Raw genomic sequence first — 25,082 nt, 5'->3', positions numbered from 1 at the left:
AGCACAAGATCTTGGGTGAATGAAATCAGAAGAGCTGGTCTCGCTCACAGACTCCCGAGCCAAAGGTCAGAATTCACTGTTTTTTCTTCATCCCCTCCAGGCAATTCTTTGCTTCCTGCTCTTTTTTTTTTTTATAGCTCCTTTCAGGACAATTACAGCTCAACACTCTGTCTCTTAAATATCTCCACTAAAATAACAAACTAACCACCTAGGGGTGATAATTATAGCAATAAATACAGAGTAACAATTATTCTCACGTTAGCTTCGGGAGCCTTGACTAATGAAAATGGAAGCCGGTCCCGAGCCTTGTGATGTTCCACGAAAGGTCGCCTGGTGCCCTGTGGGCGGATTTCCTGGGGGGGCAGCTCTGTTGGTGGGGTTCCCGTGGGGGCCAAGGCAGTCTGCCCTCACCCTCCATATGAGCTCGGGCTCCTCAAGTCAAACTTCCAAAAGAACAGAGGAGAAGAACTCAACCAACCAGCAGGACACCTACTGTCCTAAGACAAAAATGCGTGGGTGGAGAACCGAGGGGATGAAGAGACGGGACGGCTTAGTTTTTCTGGTCTGAGTTTAAAATCAAGCTGCAGGACGTTTGAGCCGTTGTCCTGGGCCTGGTGTGATGTGGGACATGAAGCACTGAGAGGCTCATGCAAGGATGTTTCCGTGACTACTCTGGCATGACCCCATCAAGGGCCACCCAGTGTCTAGCCTTGTATATTAGCTATCGTCTGTTTTCCATACTTGGGTGTAAGTTCATCTCCATGGCTAGATCACTTTCTGCCGTATGGTGGGCATGCAATAATTTTTGAATGAATACATGGCTCATGGGGAGGGGGAGAGGGAGGGAGCCTCGATGAGGATCTTGAGCCGGAGTTCGTGTCTCTCCATCTCCGAGAGGAACCATCCTCCCCGGGCCCCACCACACCCCAGCAGCTCACTCCTGGCCCTTCTCTCCGTCTCTCTCTCTCCTCTCTGTCCTTCCCCAGACGTCTCTGTCAAGGTGACCTTAAAGCATCAGGCTCAGAAGCTGAAGAAGAAGCAGACGAAACGAGCCAAGCACAAGATCAACCCCGTGTGGAACGAGATGATCATGTTCGAGCTACCGGATGACCTGCTGCGGGCCTCCAGCGTGGAGCTGGAGGTGCTGGGCCAGAGCGCGGAGGGCCAGAGCTGCACCCTTGGGCACTGCAGCCTCGGCCTGCACGCCTCGGGTTCCGAGCGCAGCCACTGGGAGGAGATGCTCAAAAACCCCCGCCGACAGATCGCCATGTGGCACCAGCTGCACCTGTAGCCAGCCTCCCGGGTCACCCCCCTCCTTGGGTGCAGCCCCGCCCCTCCAGCCCCAGCCGTCCTCTGCGACCTCCTCTTTCTGCCCCATCCTCATGCCGACACCCAGAAGACAGACGTGTTTGCAAAGGCCAGGACCCTATTCCTCTTTCTTCACACTCTCGTTTCCAGAACATGAGCAGGGCAAGGCAGTGTGCGGAAACGAGACATCCAGGTCACACTGAGGCACACAGCTTGCTCATCTGTGTTACTGAAGAGACACTTACCAAATACACATGATTCTGTGTTCAGAATTGCAGGTGGGGTCAGCTCAGATGTGGAGACAGCTTAATTCGGGGAATAATGGGTGCGAAGAATGTGGCTTTTTAAAAGTAAGCATTTCACAAATGATGAAGGAAATAAAAGTATCCTGGGACGAAATCTTAGCCAGCATTAAATCACGCTTCCAACTCAAGGCAGTCACCCTGCCGTTCTCAAACCTTAGTGTGTGCACGATCACCAGCAAATTCCCAGGCCCCCCTGTAGACGTCGCAGATTGGTATTCCCAGCCGAGACCCGGGAGCCGGCCTTCTTAGCAAGCCCTGAGTCGTTTTGATGCAGCGGTTGGGGCACTGTTCGTGGAGAAACCCCCTCCACAATATTCCAGACAGGTTTTCACAGCCCTTGTGGGGGCCCCAACACCCTGGGCAGCTGTTCCAACGCCGGACACCTCAACTGTGGGTGTGAAATTTGGGAGCTGTTGTTTTCCATTTCATTATTTTAATTCTTGATATTTTTGTCTGTGCTTTTCAGATCCTGCTCTTGGACTGAATTTTGTGCTTTTTGTTGAATAACTTTCTTGTTTTGTCTCAGAGTCAGTTTCTATTATATCCGGGAAGACCTTCCCTGACAAGGTACTTGTGGGGATCGTGTGTTGGGTATGTGGCACCGGTTGTCACATCCGCCAGCAACACCAAGTGACCCTCCGAGACAGACCTGTCCCTTTGCAGCATTCCAGCCACTGCATGAGGAACTGAGCTGGGGCCACATATTAAGTTAGTTTATTACATCTGGCCACGTGCGGGCGGAGAAGGAAGACAATTTTAGCCAGGAAATGAAGTGTTTTGCCAATGGGCCTCCTTCCCTCAGTTTTCAGGATCTATCACTTAATCAGCAAATAACCAGCAGCTAGGTTTCAAATAGTTACCTAATTATTCCAAAGAGCTGTGCTGAGTGAATACGATATCTTCCCGTGAACCGGGATTCCTGGGTTCTGTTGTCGGCTGTGTGTACAACAGGACGAGTGTCACGGCGGCTCTATCTGTGTGAACGATGTACAGATGAAACAGTGCTCAAAAGCTGTAGGCGCTCCCTCGCTGAAGACACTCTGAGGCCACCAGCAGATCATCTTTACACTTCATGTTGGCAGCTGACAACATCTGGAAAGTGCCAGAACCATCCCAGGCATTTCCAGAAACGTGGATTCTGCATTCGGACTCCTTAGCCCTGACGCCCAGACTCTGCCAACGTCACCGCAGCCCCTGATCTAAAGGAGAATTCCTAGACGAGATGGATACAGACGGTCCTTCGTTCCTTCCACTGGTCAAGTCCTTCTCAGCCTTTCCCTGAGAATCTGACGTTTGTCATCATTTCCCTTTTCTGTACAGAAGTAGAAAAGCATTAGACCACTGCTCTGAAGAAACAGGAAAAATTTCTCATCCCTCTTTAATGGGAAAGCCTTTGAGATCATTGGAGATCTTCACCATTGATGTTGACTATCTCCTGCCGAGTTTTTTTTTTTTTTTACAAAAAGCGTTTCTTCCTGATTTCCTCTATCATGTTTTTGAGACCACCCTCACCTTTCTGATCTCCTTTTTTGGTTGGCATGGCTCAAAAAGAGCAAAACATTCTGGATCTAAGTTGACCAGGATTCTCTTCTCCGTAGCATCTGCTCCTCCATTCTAGAAAAGTCTGATTCTGGATTTAAAAGCAGGACACAGGGGTTCTACTTTCTTATAAATCTATGCATCTGCCTTACGGTCACACCAAAGGACGTTTGAGGCTGGCTGGCCAGGGCCTCTGATCCCAGAATGACCACTTCCACCCACGGTCATCCATCACGGGGCGTTCATTTCTGCATTTCCAAGGTTTAGTTTTCCAGAATCCAAGGCAAAGGTTGCCCCTGAGAGGGGTCAGATGCCACCACAGAACGTCTTAGGTATCAGCCGTCACCTCACTTAGCAGGCAGGCCAGAAACGAGCTGGCTTTTGCAGAGGCTTGTGTCTGTTGTGTTCACACAGTGTGTTCCAACCGCCTAGATTGAAGCTGGATCCTGGTCCTCAATAAATATCTATTGAATGAATTAATGAAGGAAGGATGGATAGGGGAGTGGGCAGAAAAAGACGTGGCACATGGTGAAGACACCAGACATCTCAACATTTGCCCTAGAAATTCATGACATTGAACATTACTGTTCACCTAATGACCATTCCCAGCCCTCCACGTCAATGCAATTAACAACAGAAGAGAAGATAATCACTGTGCTTTTCCACCAACACTCCGTCTTGGTGAATTTTAAGTTATCTGGAGATTTCAGACTGCCACATTTTAAACTTCAGTGATCTTCGCATCAGCTTACCTTGTACCAGATACGTTTGCAATTTACTATCGAATTCGAGTCATTCTGTCTGTGTGACGCATCTGATCATTTTTGAAAGGAACACCTGGTACTTTTCCAGGGAGCATTTTCTAAGAAGGGCGTGAAGCAGAGGTGAACCTAAAGGGAGAGACCATCTCAGACTGGGCTGCTGCCCACAGGTGACCGGGTTCTTTCACAGACACAGCGATGGGGATAGAGAATTGGGGGCCACCCTCATTACTCTGTGACTCCACTTCTGGCAACAAATCAATATTTTTGGTTGAATGCCTGTTGATCAAGACCTTGCCCGTGTCTGTCCATTTCAAGTGGAGATGTGACTCAGTGGGTTGAGTGACAAATTACCCCAAACAACGCCATGTAGAGAGAGCAAGGTGGGACAAATCCTTTGGGATTTATGGGAGTCCTGGGCGGCAGGTGGCTGCAGCCGGGGCCAAATCGAGGGGAGGGCCATTCAAAGGGAGACCTGGTCCTTGTGATTAGTTTCTGCTGCCCGTGTTCCCTGTTGTCAATGCTAAGTGTCTGTCTGTTTTACCATCATGAACCGAAGCACAAAAAAGACGCATGAGACATTGTTGTCCTATGTCTGGTGTCACACTTTGGAGCAAAACCCTTTCAGTGGTAAATAAATACTTTCAAACTGGGTCGTCTGCCTGGTGTTTTCTTTTTTCCTTAATATTTTAGACCTATAAAATGCAGAACAAATAATTGGGTTGACACTCGTGAACCACTGCCAAGTTTTATGAAACTTGACAAATACAGTCGAAGTCCCCCAGCCACCACCATCAGGAGACCACCATCCTGAATTTGGGGTTTCTCACCCCAAGCATTCTATCCTTTTATCCTTTACTACATGTATGTGAAAAATCAGTCCTATGGAGTATTTCTGTGTGTTTTAAACTTTATTTAAATTGCATCACACTCTTTTTGCTCCACATTAAAATTTGAGCTTTATTCATGCAGATCTACATAGTTCATTTATTTTTAACGGCTGTATAGTATTCCATTGTATGGATATACCACAATCCCATTCTCCTAATGTACATTTAGATGTTTTCTTTTTGTTTGTTTGCTGTTAGAGGAAATGCTGCTATGAACATTCAAATATGCAAGTCTGCTTGTGCACATGGGCAAGTTTCTCAAAGATATCTACCTAGGAGTGAGTAGAATTGTGAGATCATATGGTGCTGTGTGTGTGTGCCCGTGTGTGTGTGTGCATGCATGCCTTGATGGCCTCGCTTGAGCACTGAGTCAAAGGGGCTTCATACAAGCACTGGGGGTGCAAGCACCGGGCAAGGCATCTCGGGACCTTGACATCATTCTTGAGAAGAAAAGTTAGGTGGAAACTAGAGATTCCTCTTCACCCTAAAAATACTCCCGTCACTGGCAGAGTCAGTGCAGCAGCCAGTGGTCCCCTCTGCTCCAGATGGTGGGCAGGGACAAGGGGACTCCTGGGATCCTGGCACCGTAGGTCCTCTTGGTACCTACTGCAGCCCTGGCCTCTGGAGGAAGTAGGAAATCAGCCAGGGTACATGAAATTAAAATCAAAGATTCTTAGAAAGGATAAATGATCCACAAAGAAAGCTATGAAGTGGCTTCACTTTCTAAGTCTGTGCATATAATTCTTTATTTAATTTAATTTTTTTTTTTTTTTTGGTGAGGAAGAGTAGCCCTGAGCTAACATCTGTTGCCAATCTTCCTCTTTTTGCTTGAGGAAGATTGGCCCTGAGCTAACACCTGTTGCCAATCTTCCTCTTTTTGCTTGAGGAAGATTGGCCCTGAGCTAACATCTGTGCCAGTCTTCCTCTATTTTGTATGTGGGACACCACCACAGCATAGCCTGATGAGCGGTATGTAGGTCCACGCCCAGGATCCCAACCTGCGAACCCTGGGCCACCAAAGCAGAGTGCGAGCACTTAACTACTACACCACCTGGCTGGCCCCAATTCCTTCATTTATATTATATATATACATATTATATTTTAATGACAACCAGGATTTTTATTTTCATAATAAAACAGGAGAAGCGGGTCTTATCCCACGTAGCCAAATGCCCTGTAGACTGTGTTTTACAGATAACCATGGATGTGGCGCACCGGAGCCCAAAACTAATCCGTGAGAGCCTGGACTCACATAACAGAAATGGAAGAGGGAAGACGAGTGCACTAATCGCTTTATCCAGACCTTTCCACTGAGCTGCCTTACACACACTCGGCGCCTGTGTAGAAAGTTGACTCCGGTCCAGAGCCCTGCATTTAGGAGCTGGGACCCTGAAACCCAGGGGGCTTGTCACTGGCCACCTCACGGCCCTGGGCAAGACACTTGCCTCTGGGCCTCAGATTCCACACCTGTAAAGTGAATTTGGACCAAATCATCACAAAGGCCCCTTCTAGCTTTAACATTTGTCATGCTGTGGCCTAGACTGGCAACAATGTACTTTTCACACCCGTCCTTGGCCTCCATTCATGTGCGTAAAAGAGACTAAACCCACAGACTTGTGCCTGCCCTCGCTGCCCCATGCCTGGCGGTGCCCCCTGGCATCTTAGCAGTCCCCTGCTGGCAGCCACCCCTCCTCCAGACAATATGCACCGTCACCTGAGGCTCTGAGTCAGCCTTTCCTCATTTGCTTAATTGCTAATGGAGCCGGTGGTAATTTTCCACCCCAGAGCTGCCCTTTTTTTAGAAGCAGTTGGAAGCACTACCATTTCAGGAGCCTGGAACCCTAGCATCTGTTCCGTCTCCCTCCCAGGGCGGACGCCTGGCAAGGAGAGAGCCCTGGGATGTGGCTGCGCATGGATGTAGAGGGTGGGGCATTTTCTTGGTGACAGTGTTGGAAAGCTGCCCCGTGCTCTCCTCCTTCGTCCCCTGCAGGTGAGCCAGCACAGATGGTCCCTGGCAGGGACCTCAGCAGTTTTCCCAAGCCAGCGATGGAGGCAGGCGCCTACCTGGGGCAAGGGGGGAGGAAGCCAGTCTTGGGGCTGGAAGCCAGACATCACCATGGAAACGGGTCTAGTGGTGGCCACTGTGTGATCAGAGCTCCGTGGTGGCTCGTCTTCAGCCGGGTGTGGTCTCCTCTCAAAGTGGCCCAGGCTGGAGTGCGGCTGCCCATCCGAATTTCCCGATGCTCCTTCTAGGTGTTTCTGGGCAGCCTGTTTGCAAATGGGTGATGGCAGAAATCCTGTTTCAGAAACCCAGGGATTCAAACCAGGGAGAAGCAAGGAGAAACCTGTTTTTCCTGCCCAAACAAACAAGCAAAACCTCTACACAGTCCCTTTTCCCTTGCGAGCCAGGTGAGACAAGGTGTCGAAGCAGAAGGTGCCCTGAGCATCTCTCTCTGGGCTGAGACAGAAAAGGGGATCCCCATGCAGGCAGAGGCGTCCAAGCTGACTGTCGGTGTAGGTGTTGGTGGCTCTGAATTAAAAGTCACACATATCCCCTCACCCAGGAGAGCCCCAGGAATTCTGGGTGAAAGAAGGGACCCCCAACCCTGCCTAGCATCTGCCCTGTCCTGATCTAAGGTGCAACAGTAACAATAATGATGACAAGTAGTCAGCATGTGACAAACTAGTGCTCTGTGCTAAGCTCTGAAGACAGACCCGGATAAGCGACTTGTCCAAGATCTCACAGCTTGTAAGAGGCAGAGGGGGGATTTGAATGAGGTACAGCTCTAACCCCGAAGCCCGGGCTCTGAGGTACAACCAGTGGCCAGCACCTGCACAAACAGATGCATAGGCAATAACCTCAAAATGCTACCTGGAACCACGGAACAGCCAGGCTGGAACGAGCTGGAACATCTCTCTTGCCTGGGGGACTCAGGCGTGCCTGACTGCCCTGGGTGGATGTTATCCAAGGGACAGAGCCAGCCTGCGTGGAGGGGAGCTCAAGGAAGCGCCTTGGGCGACCTCCAGCTTTGTATACAGAAGTGGCTGGGTCAAGGCCAGATGTAGCCAGGGGTCAGGTGCAGGGTCATCCTGATCAAATGAAGAACTCGAGACGGAGACAGGAGAAGTGCGAGAACCCAGGACTCCCGCTGCGAACAAGACAGCATTGCTGGGCTTGCAATTTTACCATTAAAGTCATTCATTCCTTCACCCCTTCAGTCAACACTGATTAAGTGCCTACTATGTGATAGGAACTGCACACAGTGGGATTAAAAAGTCTCCACTTGTGCGCCTTACATTCTAGAAGGGGGAGACCAGACACAGAACGATCACACGCATACACACGCATGTACACACATTCACATAGGATACTTACACAGTTGCACACAGAGCTAAGTGCTGTGAAGTTCCGGGGTGAGCTCAGCTCGTCCTTTGAACCTTGGAGACGGAAGCTGGGGAGCAGCTGGGGAGAAAAGGTGCGGAAGGGAGTGGACTGGACCTACCCCCCTTACCACAGCCTCCAAGCCCAGCCTTGGGGAGACCAAACTCACGGCCAAGTGCAGATGGAGGATCTTTCGTTTCCTTGCTTCCCAGCGAAGCACGCCTCAGCACGTCCCGGACAGGGCTGCAAATGTGGGTGAAATCCGGACGGCCACAGGGGCAGTGGCTGACCCTGGGCCACCTGGGCTGGTTAGACATGGGCAGCTACACCCTTCGCTCCTTCCTCCCCGACTCCCCTTCCTCTGGGGAAAGCAGAGAACCAGAACATTCCATGGGTACCTGGAGTGGCTTTCACAACACGAAACCTCTGAGTGACCAGCTGAGGCGGCCTCTGGGGTGAGAGGGACACAGGCTGGGAGGGAGACGGCGCACTAAGAAGGCGGAGGGGAGGAAAAGGGAAGCAGGGAGGCCTGAAAGGAAGCTGGACTGGAGGGTGCTGGGAGCAGGAGGGCTTAGCTTCTGGGGAGGAAGAATTAAAAACACTTCCCCAGGTCTTCAGTGAATCGATGCCCGTCTTCTTTCTGAAACAATTTGGGCAAATTATCACTTATCACCCACCCCCATAACAGCCACATCAGCCCCCTTAGCAAACTACGGGGGAAAGACCCCTCCCCAGGGTCGGGGCCAGCAAGTGGAGAACCAAGCACGGCAGTTGGTGGGAAAACCAGCACAACTACTTGTCCAGCACAGCTCTGTGCGCCTCCTCAGAGATGCCTGTGGGACAAATGCGCGTGGGGCCAGATCGGTTTATTTTGAACGGTTTCCGTTACACCTCCTTTTGGCCTGATGGGTGGGCGGGGCATCGAGGTTACCTGCTGGAAGTGGACTTGACTGAATGGGGACAAAGTGAGAGCAGCAGGAAGGGACGTGGAAGACCTCTTCTAGTTTCTTCCAACCTGGCAGGCTCCTAACTTGACGCCGGAGCCCTTGCGAGGGCACCCATCCTGAGTTGCCCTGAGCACAGGCCTGGGGTAGAGGCAAGGAGGCAGAGATTCGACCTTGGCGAGTAAATTTAAATGCTTTTATTAACAATCTTCTTACATTACAAGGATAATATGACAAAAGGAAAGTTTCTGCGTACATATTATGATAAACCAACATAGCTCTATCTGTATCCAGTGTCCCAGGTCCCACACAGGTACTATAAAGCGTAGTCTGCAAAGTAATAACATCAAGAGGTTGTTTTTTAAGAAAGAAAGTATTAACATATTAATATGCATGTGATAAGAGACTCCTAAGTATTTTCCCCCACCCCCACTTTATTTTTCCTTTGTGATTGAAATGAGACGGTTCAGCAGCGTGGGGGTGGAGAGAAGGAGAGAGACAGGGGCTAAAAAACCCAGTCAGACTGCTGGCTCTTCCGGAGAGACAAAACTGAAGACTGAGGGGTGCCCGAGGGCAGCCCGGCCCTTGTCCTTTTGTGAGCAGTGTTGTAACCGGCTGTCCTCTGGACGGAGGGCCGGGTGTCCTTGATGCCCCATGGCGAGCTCTCTCTCTGAGGTACAGTGCATTGTGGGATTGCTACCCGGGGATGCCCATCCCCTGGCCACCCGCCGGGCCTGGTCTCCTTTGAGCCGGGCACTGGAGGGTGTCTGGAGACCCTGCGGGCAGCTAGCTGTGGCTCAAGGAGACCCAGGCCGGTGTGGAGGAGAGAAGGTGGGCATTGGCAGAACAGACCCGCCCCGGACTGTGGGTGTAGGGTGGGTCTGCTGGGGACTGAGGTCCGTTGGTAGGATGTGGGGGAGAGTAGGACAGGAGGTCAGAGGAGGCTCAGGGATGGGAGCTCAGTGCCTCTGGAGAGCCGGAAGGCAGAGGCTGGCCTGGAGGGCCGAGGGTGCGGCTACCCCGGCGTCTCCCATCGTCTGCAGCTCCCTGAGCCCCTCCTCGCCTACCTCCAGGGGAAAGAAACTGCGGAGAAACCTGGACGTGAAACGGGCTTCTGACTCTGTCAGGGCTGCACACGCCCTCCGTCGTGCTGCCAGCTGCACCAGCGCCCCCTCGGGCCCCAGACATCCCTGCCCGGCTTGCGGAGGGAGCAGGGACAGGCGGAGGAAGGCGCCCCCCACCCCCACAGCGGAAGTGGACAAGCTTGGGCGTCGGGCTCGGCCTCCGCCTCGAGTCACAGAATCAGAACAGTGTACATGAACTAAACCTGCCTGTTAGGGTGGCGGTGGGGTGAAGTGCAGGAGAGGGAAGCGCGTTGTCCTGAGTACAGCCAGCAGCAGCAGCTGTGCAAAGCGGGCCGGGCCGAAGCCCTGCTTCTGAACTGGAGTTGCCACTGAATTTGAGTGTGAGGATGTGTCTCTCCCCGCCTTCCCCGTTAGCTGATGCCCCGTGCCCGCTTCACTTCTGCGCCCTGGCCGCCCGGGGCGGCGCGGTCAGCGAGGCCAGGACGGCTGCACTTCAGAGGTTCGCCTCCAGGGGGCGGCGGACGCACCGAGAGTGGGGACCGCGCGCGGTCCCTCTCGCACCTTTCCTATTGCCACCAATGCTGCTCATTCCCGGCGGGGGAGGGTATTCGGAGAAATTGTGCAGTGGTCTCTCCACCAGGGGATCAGAGACCGTGTCCCACTGCCGAGCAGCAGTGACCGCTAAGCGTTGGCTTGTGGGGGGGATGTGGGGGGCACTTCAGCTGGAGCTCAGGGGGTGTCTCCTTCCAACCTCAGACCAGGCCTGCGGCAGAGGAGAGAAAGTGCGCGGAGAGGGCCGGGATGCAGGTCCTCCCCTCTCCATCTCTCCGGGGCGGACGGCCCCCATCCCAGCAAGCCCCGCCTGCTCAGCTCCCGTCCCCGCCCCGCACAGGCTCTGCCTCCTCCCTCTTCGCACGACACAGCGACAGGCTTTCCCGTTACTGTCCCAGCTCTCTATAGACTCTGTTTTTATATCTATTTAAAACATAGAAATGTATAAATATATAGGATATTATTTATAGATATATAGACGTGATTTCTCTCTTACTCTGTGTGTATACGTACTGTCTATGTCCATATATACAATATAGATGCTGTAGCGTCTCTATTATACACTGCGCATGCCCCTGCTTCCACGCAGTCTCCTAGGAGTCGGGATTGCATAGGTATTTCCAGGGCGATACCACTCAAAGGGATGGGAAGGGGGGAGCCAGATGGAAGAGGAGGGTCGTACCATTTTCCTCCCAAAAGGGCACTTTTTCTCCTTCTGGCTAACACACGAAGATCGCCTCAAAGGCCCCTGAAAACATCACAGCTCCATTTACCCAGCTAACGCACCCTGTCAACAGAGACCAAGAGAGGGGCCTCCCTCCAGGCCGGAGAAGGGCCCTGCACATCTCTTGACATAGTCTCCCCGCCTCAAGATGCAGGAGGAAACCGGACCAGAGCCATGACCCAGCACTGCCTCCCCAGGAGGCTGGCGTCCGGAATCGGGCTCTCCCAAGCACACCTGCCCTGCAAACACGCCTTTCTTGACCACCGGGCCTGGCCTCCCCTCCGGCTTCAGCTGTCCCAGGCTGGCCTGGCTGGCCTGCCGCTCTAAGGGGCGGGGTCCAGTGTGACAGGCGCCTCCTGCCCAAACTGGGCGTGGGGACCTAGAAAAAGCACCAATTCTACTTGGAAATCAACCCGGACCGTAAGCCCGAACCAGCTCTAGACACGAAATTCCCATTCCTCGACGGGGTGGGAGGAAAAATGAAAGAGGAAGAGTCTAGAAGAGCAGTTGGCTTTCAGCCCCAGCCCACGTCCTGGACCCCGGGAGGCTCCAGGTGAAAAGCCGGAAGGATGCCGGCCGCACAGCCCAGGGAGGGCCACGTCCAGAGCCCATTCCAGGCTCTCCGCGATCATGCTTAGCCTTCAACATGCTTTGCCTGTTTTCTCCTTCTTGGTGTCACTTCCAAACAAATGGAAAAGATTTCAGCATTACTTTAAACAATCACAAGGTCCTTCCTCCCAATGAGAGGGTGGATCCCAGCAAGTCAAGAAGAGGGAACCCAGCAAGACAACTCAACATGAAACCTGTAGTGGGGGCTGGGGCTGCTGCCCACCCGCCCTGGACTCGGGGCCCAGCACCCTGGCCATGCAGGGAGCCCGGAGCTCCAGATCACTCTCACGCTCAGGCGACAGTGAGGAGCTGCCCAGCATGACAGGATGTCACAGGCGTCATCAAAAAGAGAAAGCTGGGGTCCAGAAGCCCAGACTCTCGCATTCAACCAGGCCGGCAAACCTTGGGGATTCTGACGCCGCAAGAGTTACAGATGAGGCTGGGCTGTCCTCAGGTGGTGCACACACTGGATGGCAATGGGGCTCTTTTTCCTCCATCAAGGAGAAGCAGACCATTGGGATGCCAAGGGCTCCTGGCTGCCAAGCTCTGCAGTGTGTCTGCTTGGCACAACTGGCCACAAATCTGATGTCACTTCCCACCCCTCCAGGAACGGAAGAAAGTCACTCGTCAGCCAGCCCGATCAGGACAAGTCTCAACCCCAGAGATGCAAACACGTCATCCTAAGCCAACGGTTGCCCCTCCGAAGCTGGGTCTCCTCTGAAGCAACCACATTCAGGATGCAAGGAGCGCCCGGCCATGGCTTTTTATACCCATCAAAGGAAGCTTAGGCCAGCACGGCCTGTGGTTCCCCGGGCTGGACCCCGAGGGTCTCATCACCCAAGGGTCCTTCTCAAGGTGGCAGAAGAGTGGAAACACCTCTGACAGAAGTCACGGGCCATCACAGGCACACTCACAGCCGAGAGGCACAGAGCCCCCGGGAGCATCCGGGTAGAGAAAAGGCCCTGATTAAATTGCAGTGATGTGTCACCCCAGTTATTCCCTGCTTACTCCCTGTCCCAAGGCAAAAAGGCCCTCGGTGTGTCTGACACGACCCAGGCCTGGCTGAAGCCAGCAGAAGCCGTGAGCGCCCAGCGTTTGGAGGTGCTGTGCCCAACTTCAAGACCCTTCTCACCTAGGTGTGGAGCCTGTTGGCAGGGGACCACCCACAGCCACGTGCTGCTAGCAGCCGCTCATGCTTCCAGCCCAGAGGCAGGTCACTACCTCCCATCTCTCTCAGGAGATACAGGGACACACTCGCATTGGCTCAAAGCATTTTTTGTCCCCTCTGCATCAAAATTTGAGCTAATTTTGGCCACGGCCTCTTGCGAGCAAACAGTTGCAGCCCTGACGAAGTGCTCAGGCATCAACGATTCTCTCTTCCTGGTTTCCAAATGACTGGTCGAGGGGATGACTCCCGATGGAGTGGTGGGAGGAGCAGAGGGAGGAAGGAGGAGTAAGGCAACTGGTGGCGAGAACATAGAATCCCAACCCACTATTTCTGGCCCCCACCTTACCAGCCCTCTCCGCCCACAGCCCGTCCCAGCCTGTGCGATGTTCCCAGAAAGCTCCCACAGACACAGTAGCTGGTGTGTGTGGTGGAGAGGAAGCCGGGGATGGACAGGCGGACGCCTGCGCTTTGCGACAGCATCCCACTTGACCACAGTTCCTGTTCCAAAAGTGGCGAGCCAGCGGGGAGCAGAGACACCAGCTTCAAGTGGGGAAGCGGAACGAGGCTGGGAATTTCAACACGTCACAAAGCGCTCTGGGTCTTTCCTCGCTAGTTCCTGCAAACTTTCTCCTTGTTCAGAGGCGGGTGGGGAAGTATGTGCGACTGGGGAGGGGGTGAGGGGCAAATGTCACCAGGCAGGGGTGCATTGATTTGTTGAAGAAGGCAGCATATGAGGCCTGGCAGTGGGACAGTCAGAGAAAACCAGTTTTTGTGTTTTTTGTTTTTTTTTAACATGCTACATCACTGTTGGAAACAAACAAAAAAATTTCAAAAATAATATATAATATATATAATATATTTATATAATGAAAAGCTATTGACTAGCAGCAATGATTCTAAAGTTATCTTAGCACCAAGACCATGGGGGTGGGGGAGGGGATTTGTGGGGGGTGAAGGGACTGGCAGGACAGGAAGGGGGAGTGACATGTTCAGTGTTGATGACATTTCCACTATGGTTCTCAACGGTGGCATGAGGCCTCAGAGACAAGATAAACCAAGAAGGAAGGAAGCCACCACAGTTTTAGAATGTCTGAGCCAAGCAGGTTGGGGACACTGGGGCCTCGCCTGTGGCCAGATCACGTCATCCTTTGCCCACCCTCTGCCAGCCGAGAGGGGTGGCTCCCAGCATAACTGACCACGGACAGCGCACATCTTCCTCCCTCCCCCCAGATGACCTGCATCCACGATACAGGATCTCTGCGTGTCAAATACGCATCAATCAGACGTGGAAATATGAACAGAAGTTCTTAACAGCTCACGCACATTTGTTTTTTAAAACTCCCTTGCGAGGTATACTGGTCGTTAAATGAATGAAAGAGTATTCATCAGACTCCTCCAGCTTAAACCACTACTTGCCCCAGGGAATAGGCAAGTGGCTATTTCTAAAGCTTATATTGTGGTTGTGTGTGTATGTGTGTGTGTGTGTGTGTGTGTGTAGGCTGATGCCTTGAGAGTCCTGTCTTACATCTCATTTCTGCCTGTTCTTTAGGACATCTCTACCCTGTTCAAAAAAGGAAGTGTTCACAGGCATGGACGCACGACTCAGTGTCCCCCTGCCTTCCCGCCAGGCTGTGCTTTTTATCAGCCTGTTGCAAAAGAAGGACTCTCGTTGGAGTTACGTGTAACCCAGGACACAACTTGCATTGACTTCTCCTGCCACTGAACTATAGCAGGCGTTTCTTGATTATTAAAGGAAAACAAAAACACCCCCAACACATTACATGATTATAAAGACAGAGTATAAATAATTCATGTAAATTGAATATAGACTTTCTGTTTTTCTTGTTTTTAGCCAAAAACTGCCTCCCTATGGGGGTCTAAACTTCTTGGCTCTTCATTCCCACCCCACCCCCCCAGCCCTGGATCTGAATGGAATTATATTATTTCATCCCACAGCATGTGAAAACAGGAATGCAGAAAGCTAACCCCCTCCCCTCCCCGGGATTTCAAGCTCGGTTGTAAGGCAATTTTGCCTTCAGTATAACAAGTAATACCTTTAGTATCCGGGGGCTGGAAGGAAGGAATCAATAACCCGGGGACGGGAGAGGTGGGGCGGGGGGTCACAGTTTGACTGACACCTTGTTTCTGAGACAGTGAAGGAACGCTTGTCAGGAAATGAATAGAAATCTCTCAAGCTGAAGTCAGGTGGGAGAGGAAGCGAGTCAAGCCCCCAATCCATGCACACGACCCCATCCAAAACCACAGCTCTGACTCAGCTGGACCAGCGTGGCCACGAGGAGCCCGAAAAACCCCCATCAGAAAACCAAACAAGAAAAGAAAAGGGAAGAACATAAACCTCAAGCCCCGGAGGAAAATATAAACAAAAATTAGCTACCTAAAGGGCGACGACAGAGACCCGTCATTTTAGCTTATGCTGTTGGTTGACTGTCAGGTGGGGACACGTGTGACCCAGCACATGCTTCTGTGAGTGGAAATGAGTTGCCACATACGTTGCAGCTGCCAAATTTTGTAGACAAGAGTCAGTTTCCGACATTATTCCTTTCTGAAAGCTCCCAGTAGCTTCTGGTGGACATGTCACCGTGGTTTTTAAAAATTTTCAGTGTGGGTTTATATATATATATATATATATAATATAATATATATTTATATAATATATCAAAGCTTATGAGTATAGATTAAAAAAATATTCAACAGCTTAGTGAACTCTGTGATGCCAGTGCCCTAAATATCCGGGTAAAACTCGGACCCGTGGTCCACGGTCTGCGTTACCGGCTTCTGTTCCAGCGCAGACATCCTGCTGAGGACCTCGGCCGACAGTGTGTAGCTGTTGCCGGACTTCTCCTCGAACCAGCTGTCCAGGGCTCGCTTGGCATCAAAGTTGGCAATGGGCGGGCCGTTGACCGCGATGGTCAGCAGGTCGCTGAGCTGCTCCAGGGTGAGGCGGGAGCGGTGGTTTTTGCGAACCCGCTGCAGCGCATTCCGGCCCTTCTCGCAGCACGCAGTGGACGTGGGGAGCACTTTGAGGACCTGCATGATCTTGTTCAAGAGCGGAAACCTCTGTTTGTACTTGCAAATGTGGCCGATCAGGTCTTTGAAGCCATTTTTGGTATAGTAATCAGCCTTGAGTTCTCGCCACTCCATCAAGAGACTCCCGCGGGGGTCCAGCCCCTCCCGGCAGACATCCCGGGAGAAGGCTGGGATGGCCTCCAGGTGATCGAATATCTGGACCATATCCTCCTTGCCGTAGCTCAGGAGCTCCTCGCTGTTCCTCGGCCAGGAGGCCAGGTCGAACACCTGGCAGGCCTTCACGAAGATGCGGCTGCGGGAATCGAACCTCTGAGCCAGGATCACCTGCGTCTTCTGGCAGATCTTCTCTCTGATGGACTGGAACTTGGCTTCGGCCACCCTGAGGTTCTTCATCGCGATCCCGTTGAAGCTTTCGCGGAAGTTCTCCTCAAACTCCTGCAGGTACTCCCCCGGGGAGTCGGCCAGCCGGCTGATCTCCTGGATGGCCTCCTCGATCTTGTCGTCCACCTGCGACACCAGGAGGTACTCGCCCTGGAAGACGTAGGCCAGGCGCGAGAGCACGGCAGTCACGTCCAGGAGGAAGTAGATGAGCTTGATGGACTGGTAATCCATGAGGAATTGCAGCAGGGCCAGCGCGATGGCCGAGGCGTCCGCCCGCTGTGTCTGGCTGCTGACGTCCTTGAGGTGGGCCACCACCTCCAGGTAGTCCTTGATGAGGGCATTGAGGACGTTCTGCTCCCCGATGATCCACCTCACGGCCCGGATGTCCCCCAGGAACTCCGTCTCCTCGCAGAGGGTGGAGGCAGTGGACCGCAGCTCGCACATGAGGCGCGGCGAGTAGCGGTAGAAACTCAGCAGCTGCTTCAGGTTGTTCTCCAGCTCCTCTAGGCAGGGGAGCTCCTTCCCGCTGATGGCGTCCAGGATTTCCAGGTGAGGCCGGTGCACCATGAAGGGCAGGCAGAGCAGCCAGGGCAGCGTCTTGCGGATCGTCATGAACATGCTGGCGCGCAGGCTGGCCGTGACGTTGGCCCCGTCTATGCCCAGGCCAACGGTCGGCTTCTCATCCTGCAACCGGATGCCCAAGGCAGAAAAGGCCCGGTCCAGGGCCTGGAGATAGCTCTCTGTGCTGGAGAAGCCCAGTTCCTGAAGGGACAGGAACTCCGTGGCTGGGGGCCCGTCGCTGCTGGTGTACTGGACGTAGACGGCCACCGTGTCGGCCAGCAGGTCATCGCTCTGCCCATCCAGGATGATGCTGAGGCAAGGTGACTGGCGGATGCGCTCCACCAGGTCTTCCCGCAGGGCCCGGGCGATGTGATGGATGAGGATCTGGCAGTCTCCCTCGTTCATGTACTGGTCCACCACCTTCAGCTCGCACTTCCTCAGCAGCTCCGCCAGCGGCCGGAAGTCCAGGTAGGGCCGGCCCTCGAGGGCCAGGTGGTAGGCGGTGTTGAAGAGCAGGGTCATGTTGCGACACATTTCCTCCGTCTTCTCGGGGTGCATGCGCAGCTTGTACAGCTGCAGGCACTTCTTGTGCAGGTTGCTCTGGCTGTGCAGTTTGATGGTGTGGATCTTGAACTGCTTGGAGCCGATGATGAAGGCCGAGGTGCGCGAGGACTGCACCGTGTACTGGCGGCAGACGTGACACCACATCTCGTTGAGGGTCGGGGAGTACCGCAGGAACCAGAACTTCTTCAGCCACTCCTGCTTAAAGCGCCGGATTCGCCGCCCGCTGGCCGACGACATCTTGGAGGGCTCGTCGGTCGCAGTCATCATATCGTTGGAGACGGATTCATCTGCCGAATCGACCTCCTGGTCATCGTCCTCCATGATGGCGGGGCCGGAGACCATGCTCTCTGAGGCTGGAAGACAAATGGGAAAGAAATATTTATTCCTGATGGAAAAAAACACAGACTTTTCAAAAAAAAAAAAACAGGAAATACTGCCCCAAAGGTAGGTGCCACGCTATGTGAAACAGAAGCCAGTTCCTATGACAGACTGAATCCCAGCCTGGAATTTATTTATAAGCACTCAACAACAGCGTATGGCTTTTCCTCTGTGGATTGTCCGTGGTGGGGACCATGCTCCAGGGGTCCTGCCCTCGCCCTCCGCTAGCGGGCGCTCGAGGAGCTGCCAGGTCCCATGTCCACTGAACAGCCCACGGGGAGAGCAGATTGGATGGGGCAACAAGGCACACCCAACACGGAAAGTCACAGAGTGAGGATGTGGGACTCGTTTGTCCCACCACGAATGTCGTCAGGGGAGATGGGCTCCCCTGGAACGGATGCAGCTCCGACACGGCCCAGGTTATTTCAAATGAGAATGTGGTCTAGCTAAGATGTGCGCCTTGAATATCTAAAACACCTCATTCTGAGCTCAGGGATGTGGCTAAAACAGCAAGTGCTATGCAAATACTCTAACTCAGGGGCTGGTGGGCCCTGAAAAACCTTCCTCATTGTCGAGCCACCCTGAAAGATCCACGTAGCCACAGCAAAGGGCAAAGGGATGCAGCTAAGTGCCCTGGTCCCCATCCCGAAACTCTAGCCCGGGGAGCTAAGACTATGTGTGGGGAGAGAAGAATGAGGCTGTTTTCCTGGACTGAGTTGGGGGAGCTCTCCCCGACCCGACACCCTGCTGGGGACTGGAGAAGAGAAAGATTGGGGTTGGAAGGTGGGCTTTGGGGGAAGACACCATCAGGACCACCAGAAAAGGCAACGGGTCAAGAACACAGCACACAGCTCTCCAGCAGCGGAACTTCCTTTATTGAGGAGGATACAGGAACAGACGGGAGCGCCCCCCACCCCCGCCCGGAGCTGCCAACCCCCGGCAGAGGCACCTGAGGACGCGAGCTGCGGCCGGGGCCCACCTCCGCCTGCCACGCCTCAGGTCTCCCCGCGGGTGGCTCCCCGCGAGGGCGCTCGGCCACCCTCCACTCTGCCCACCGACAGCAATAGCTCATCCACACCAACTTACCTGCCGGGTCTGAGAACTCGGGGACCTCCAGTACCTGTGCTGGCAGTATGGGGGGCTCCGGAAGCTTCCCAGACTTCAGCATGTCCAGTTCCGCCTGGAGTTCTCGCACCTTCTTCTTCAGGCGGATACAGTTAGGGCAGAAGGAAGTGGTGGGGAGCTCGTGAGGGTCGGACGCGAGGGAGGCCTCGGCGGGGCTGTGGGCCTTGAACGACGAGCGCTCCTCCTCCTCATCCTCCAGCGCGCCCGGCTCCTTGGAAGCCCCTTGGGAGAGCTCCCAGTCCCCCTCCCCCTGGGTCCGGCTGGCATTCTGCACACCGTGCGACATGGTCATTGCACACCGGCTGTAGGCGTCGTCCTGGTACTTGGGCACTTTTCTGATGACCAGCGAGGTGCTCAGGGCCAGCTGGTGGGCTTCTACTTTAGCAGATTCCAACGAGGCCTCCAGCACATCCTTGAAAATGAGGTCAATTTTCTTCTTCTTGGCCTGGGGGTGCACGTCCCCCTCGTCGAAGCCACGCTTGTAGGGACTTTTGCCCTGTCTCAACACGGGGAGCCGGAGGGGACCCCTCAGGTCTTCTGGGTTATCCAGAGCCTGCTCAGACTTCTCCCTCGGCAACCTCTTCTCTCCTAGGAAGGAAAACCAGGTGTGAGGAAGAGGGGAAAAGCCCCGAAGTGGAGAAACCCACAGAAAACGCGGCACGGCTGCTGTGGGGAGGTCGTCTGACACATCCCTCTGGGTCTGGCTTTGGGGGGGCAGGTGTGATGACAAGTGAGAGGCGGATCCCTCAGTGGATCATGGGGTCTAGAGTCATAGGCCCCAAAAAAGTGGAAAGAACTCTTTTTAAAGAGGCCATTTCAGTGGAACTTTCTGGACACAAGCCCTACGTTTCTAAGTTGAGAGAATGCTACAGGGCCGGTCGTTGGAAGTCTTTTGAAGGGACTTGCCATCCAATCCTCCGAGAAGATGACATCCCACCGGATCAAACTGATCCAACCAGAGCTAAGGGGTGCATTCCCCCACCCGCCAGCCTTCCGCTCCAGTCCCAGCAATGACAAGGTGGCTGCTTCGACTTGGTAAAAGGTACACACAAACCGCGAGTTCCAGGCCTTCAGCTCCAGCGAGTCCAAACTACGGCAACTGTCCTTTCTGGTTCTCCCCGTACTCAGAAGGCCAGGACTATGTGACAAAGCATGACGGGAGCCTCTGTGTTGTCACTGAGGACCGAGGCTGGGGGACCTACCGTTGCTATGGGGCGTCAAGATCACAGCCTCAGAAAAGACACCACATGACCACATTGACCCAAAGCCTTCTCAGAATAGAGCTGGCTTCCCTCACCTGACAATGCAAAGGATGTTCTCTTTTCTATTTCTTTCTATCTCATGAATGACTTCAAAGACTTTGGTGAGCTCCCCAAATAAATTGTTCCAGCCTGATTCTTTACAATGGCCAAGACAGTTTCATAAATTGCTACAGAAGTGCCGATGCTACCCTTCTAAGGGGGCAGGTGCTAAGGGGGACCCTCGGAAGGTCGTGGCAGCAGCCTCTGGAGCTTGGAAATCTCTGAGGCTTCCCAGCTCAGACGCGGGTCCCTGGGAGATGCAACTCTGAGCAATGACTTGACCTGAATATATGTCATCCTCAGGCTTCCGATAGCTGCAGTTGCTAAAGGCCTCTGAGAGAAGGCCCAGGGACCTCCACGGGCAACACAGATGTCCCATGCTGTGACCAAGCCTCGGCTTCCCATGGCTGGCATGGGGTGCCGTGCCCTGGCCTGTGTGTGACTCCAGGTTTCCCACAGGTGACAGCACAAATGGGAGTAACCTCTTCCAAATGCCCCTTTTTTTCTGTGCTCACATGAATGCTTCAGGAACCGCCTTATTTCCAAGGCTCCTGAGAGTCAGGCGGCTCCCAGCATTTCTCTAACAGCTGAGGGACAGAAAGGGTGGGGCTGAAGAGAGCTCCCACAGAATGCTACATGTTTGTGTTACAGACCAGAGAGGACACTTGTCCCTTCAGCATCTCTAAACATCGAGGGCCACCTTCTCACTTTCTTGGGGACCAACCGAGCAGCAACAGCTGAGGATGTTGGAAGTTCAAGGCCACAAAGTGCCAGGGATTCCCCAGGCCTCTCTGCTGTAAGACAAGCTTGCTCAAATTTCCTAGGATGAGCGGGAGACCTCTTGGGATGCAAAGGCTTCCAGAAAAATCTATGGACCAAAAAAGACCTTTCAGCATTATGAAATTGACTCCAAAGCCTCCATAAACCAGAAGGGGAAACATCACACAGTAAATCCACGACGCAAAGTCGATCATGTAACATAAATTCTTTGAATACAGCATCAGATGCAGCCTGTTCTTAAAAGATAACCATGAAGGAGTAATTTATACTCTCTTCAGGAAGCACCTCTGGGCTCCAACTCATGCCCCTACTTAATAAGGACTCATAACTCATGCTCTGCCTTTATCAAGGCCCCAGCCTTCAACTACAAAGAAACCTCCTTCCACGTAAGACCTGAAGTGACTGCGTACGGGGGCTCCCCCTTCCAGAGCAGGCGGCACCCCCATCTAGGACACCACTAACCTCATCCAGAGTCCGCCAAAGCTACAGGCTACAGAGATACACGTCTAGAGGCCACGGAGCTCACGACTGCTCCCAAGGGCTTTAGGACCAAGGCCACCCACTGCTCTGGCCCTGCCCCGCGGTGACTTTCAGCTTCCTTCCTGCTTCCTACTGCCCAGCCTAGCCAGGGACAGATACGCCTTCCTCCTGTATCTTCACACGTCTCCGTGTATCTCGTTTCAAGTCCCTCTGCCATGCCTCCTTTGAACCACTCCTAAAGGCTCGCTGCCTTCTCTGAGCATTCCCCTTGGGTCTCAAGGCTCTCTGAAGATAATGCAGCTTGAGGTGCTTTGGAGAAGGCACTGGGGAAAAAAAGGACATTACAAATCCAGAAGAATTCAAGATTACGGCCAAGGGATGGAACCTGTGTCCTCAGCTATGACTTCTCCTGATTTTCTTTTCTTCTCGTGGCATGATGCTTTTGGAGACTTCTTGGCTGTCTTCATTCATTTCTTCTTTTATCCATTCACCAAAGATTTATTCAGCACCTGCTCTGTATCAGACACTTTTACTTGAGGCATCTCCAGAGGCCAAATGGAAACTATTGCAATGTCATCACGGAAGCATGCCTTCCCAGGTGAAATCAGCATGTGCCCAACCCCCAGATCCGAAGAAGACAAGAGATGAGTACGTCTGTTGGGTCTCCTCTCACGGCCCATGCAATCTCCGGATACCTTTTACCAAGTCAGGCAGCAGCTGTGCACCCAGTGTCCACAACCTGCTTTGCTCTGTTTTGTTTTTAAAGATAGCTTGATTTCAATAGGTCCCTCCCACCCTCTCTTCATCGCCTCCACTCATAGTCCAAGTCAAGCTTTGTTTCCAGTGAGGAGTTGGTCAAGAGCACGATATGGCGGGGCTGGGGCACAGCCTTGGTTCTGGGACCAGACGGACTCTGGGGCTCTGGATGTTGGTTTTGATGCAGGAAGGTCCCACTGAAAGAAAGACCTGGACTCGCCAGTTTGCCCTGGCTGCACTGAGGATGGCATAAAGAGGCAAAGGGCTAGGGGTTGGAGAGGATTTGAAACCGCTTTCAAATGTCTCAGTTAAATGGAGCCTGGATGGACACCCAGCCACCAGGCCACCAGCCAAACCTCAGGTCACCTCGCCACCTCCCTCCAACCTGCTCGTTCTAGTACATCGATCTTTCACAACACGCCATTAGGACTGCCGGTAATGGAGCAGGAGAAGGAAGAACCTAGTTCGTGTGGGTGTCCGTATAACACCGTAGGTTAGAGTGTAGACCCTGGCCTCACACAGATGGGGGTTAGAGAGCCAGCTCGGCCCTCGCAGCCCCGTGCCCCTGGATCATTCATCTGATGCTCAGTTTTGACATTTGTAATATGGGGATAACGAGCCACGTGGGATCACGGTATTGAAAGCTTATAACTGAGGGCTGACAGTGATCGAGGCAGACATTGTTCTAAATGTGTTACGTCCGTCGCCCCGTCTAATTCTCAGAGTGCACTTAGGGGTGGGCGCTGCCGTTGTGGTGGTTACATGAGACACTGGAAAACCCGCTTGGCACGAATTAAGTGCCTAGTAAGTGTCACCTCTGATTGCTGTTATTATCGAGGCACTGGCAGTTTCTCATCTTCCCATCAATTTGAGTTGGGGCATCGGGATCCATTTTGACTAAATTTACACGCGTGGCTTCGCGGCCTCATCTCCCTCCCTGAGACTCTGAACTGTCTGTAACGGGGTTTCTGAGACCGTTTCTGAGGGAGGAGAACAAAGCGGGGTGGCCACGGCCCGGCCCAGAGCTGTTGCTCAGACCTGGAGCATCGTTCCCCGAGCCCCTCTGGGTCCCCCTGCCTTGCTGGTGCACCGTATTCCCCATCGGCTTCCTAAGGCAGCTCCTAGAGGAGCATCTGGAGTGTGGACACTCACCTCGGGCCAGATTGCGGTGGATGGTCTCCTGGGACATGCTGTGCAGCCGCTTCATGTAGTCCTCACTGTACCAGACCCGCAGCCGCTCCCCGGGCCGGATGTCCCTGCAGGCCCGGAAGTAGATGCACTCGCTGTGCTGGAAGGCCAGCAGGTTCTGCTCCCTCTCCTCCCGGGAGATGACCACGTACCTGGGGGCGAGGGGGAGAGGTGAGAACGCGCTGGCCACGCCCGGGGGCAGGGCCTGCCTGCCACGCTGGGCAGGAGTGGGTGGTCAGGAGTCCCAGCGCACAGACGTGTGCGGAAGTCGACAGGGCAGCTGCCCTGTTGAGGAAAGGAACGCTAGCGAGAGCCAGGCCCTCGTCTCAATGTCACTGTTTAGTGTGACCTCGAGTAAGTCTCTGAACCTCCAGAATCTCTGTTTTCTGAGACTGGAAATGACCCCTGTCCTGCCTACCTCCCAGGCAAATAGAAAATTCAACACCAGATATAAAGGCTATTGGAAAACTGAAGCATCATCTTGTCTAGTCTTCCCTAACTTTGAACCATAGGAGTCCCCAGACCCTGGCAGGCCTCTGATAGTGCCAACGCGGGTATTTGAACTGTGAGAAGGGTGCCCAAGAGATCAATTAATAGATGCTAAAGATCAAAGTCTTGAAAAATACGGGGTCCAACAGGGACAGAGAAGGAAGGTAAATAAGAGGCCATGAAAAGTTGGCAGCCACTGGTTAATCTAAGTCATTTTAAGGTAAGGAAATCGAGGCTCAGAGAGGCTAAGTGACATGCCCAAGGTCACACAGCTAATAAATAGGAGGCGAGATTTGAGGTCTGAGCATTTCCCACTAGAACTCATGGCTCCTATGTTGGCACAGAAAGTACCACCACAGCGAGGCCCAGATAACCTCCAAGTTCCATCAAACCCTCAGAATCAGCCATTCTCCCTGAAATGACATGTCCACCATCCAACCTGCCACCTCGCTCACCTCCAGAAGGGGAGATGACCCTTCCTCTGCAGAGGAGTGGGGGTGCGCAGATCAAAAGGGCAAGAGGAAATTATTCAGGGTTTCAGGTTCTGTGCTACACGAGTGTCTAGGAAATTTGTAGTCAAAAATAAGCTTCTCCTTGTGCTGTGATTTGTCGTAAAAGTCAGGGGAGAAGTCAGTCTCTCCCACTGACATAGCCCAAAGCATCGTATTGGGAGCCGTCAGGGGAAGCAATAACTCAGAGAAAAGATCCAAATGGTAACAGACAACGAAAAGTCTTCAGCATCACTAATAAGAAAAGAATTCCAA

General features: G+C 53.2%; 2 protein-coding genes across 4 annotated transcripts in view; one reads left to right on the top strand and one right to left on the bottom strand.

The window, feature by feature from the left end:
* The window catches only part of SYT13 (synaptotagmin 13), a 43,022-nt gene extending 38,456 nt beyond the window's left edge, over positions 1 to 4,566 (top strand). The window contains exon 6 of the mRNA XM_046643000.1: positions 987 to 4,566. Within this exon, the coding sequence (XP_046498956.1) occupies positions 987 to 1,291 (305 nt within the window). The 3' untranslated portion in view covers positions 1,292 to 4,566. The remainder of the gene's footprint in view (positions 1 to 986) is intronic.
* Positions 4,567 to 9,347: 4,781 nt separating this feature from the next.
* The window catches only part of PRDM11 (PR/SET domain 11), an 83,796-nt gene continuing 68,061 nt past the window's right edge, over positions 9,348 to 25,082 (bottom strand). For 2 of the 3 annotated variants that reach the window (XM_046644017.1, XM_046644016.1), the window contains exons 6-8: positions 23,794 to 23,981; positions 19,286 to 19,912; positions 9,348 to 18,174 (exon numbers count right to left, since the gene is read on the bottom strand). In XM_046644017.1, coding sequence (XP_046499973.1) covers positions 16,010 to 18,174; positions 19,286 to 19,912; positions 23,794 to 23,981 — 2,980 coding nt within the window. In that variant the 3' untranslated portion in view covers positions 9,348 to 16,009. The remainder of the gene's footprint in view (positions 18,175 to 19,285; positions 19,913 to 23,793; positions 23,982 to 25,082) is intronic. The other variant, XM_046644018.1, reaches the window with a different exon arrangement.

This window comes from Equus quagga, chromosome 17 (assembly GCF_021613505.1).
Source record: "Equus quagga isolate Etosha38 chromosome 17, UCLA_HA_Equagga_1.0, whole genome shotgun sequence".
In the NCBI taxonomy this organism is placed as follows: Eukaryota; Metazoa; Chordata; class Mammalia; order Perissodactyla; family Equidae; genus Equus; species Equus quagga.
This window is presented reverse-complemented; position numbering and strand designations above follow the sequence as displayed.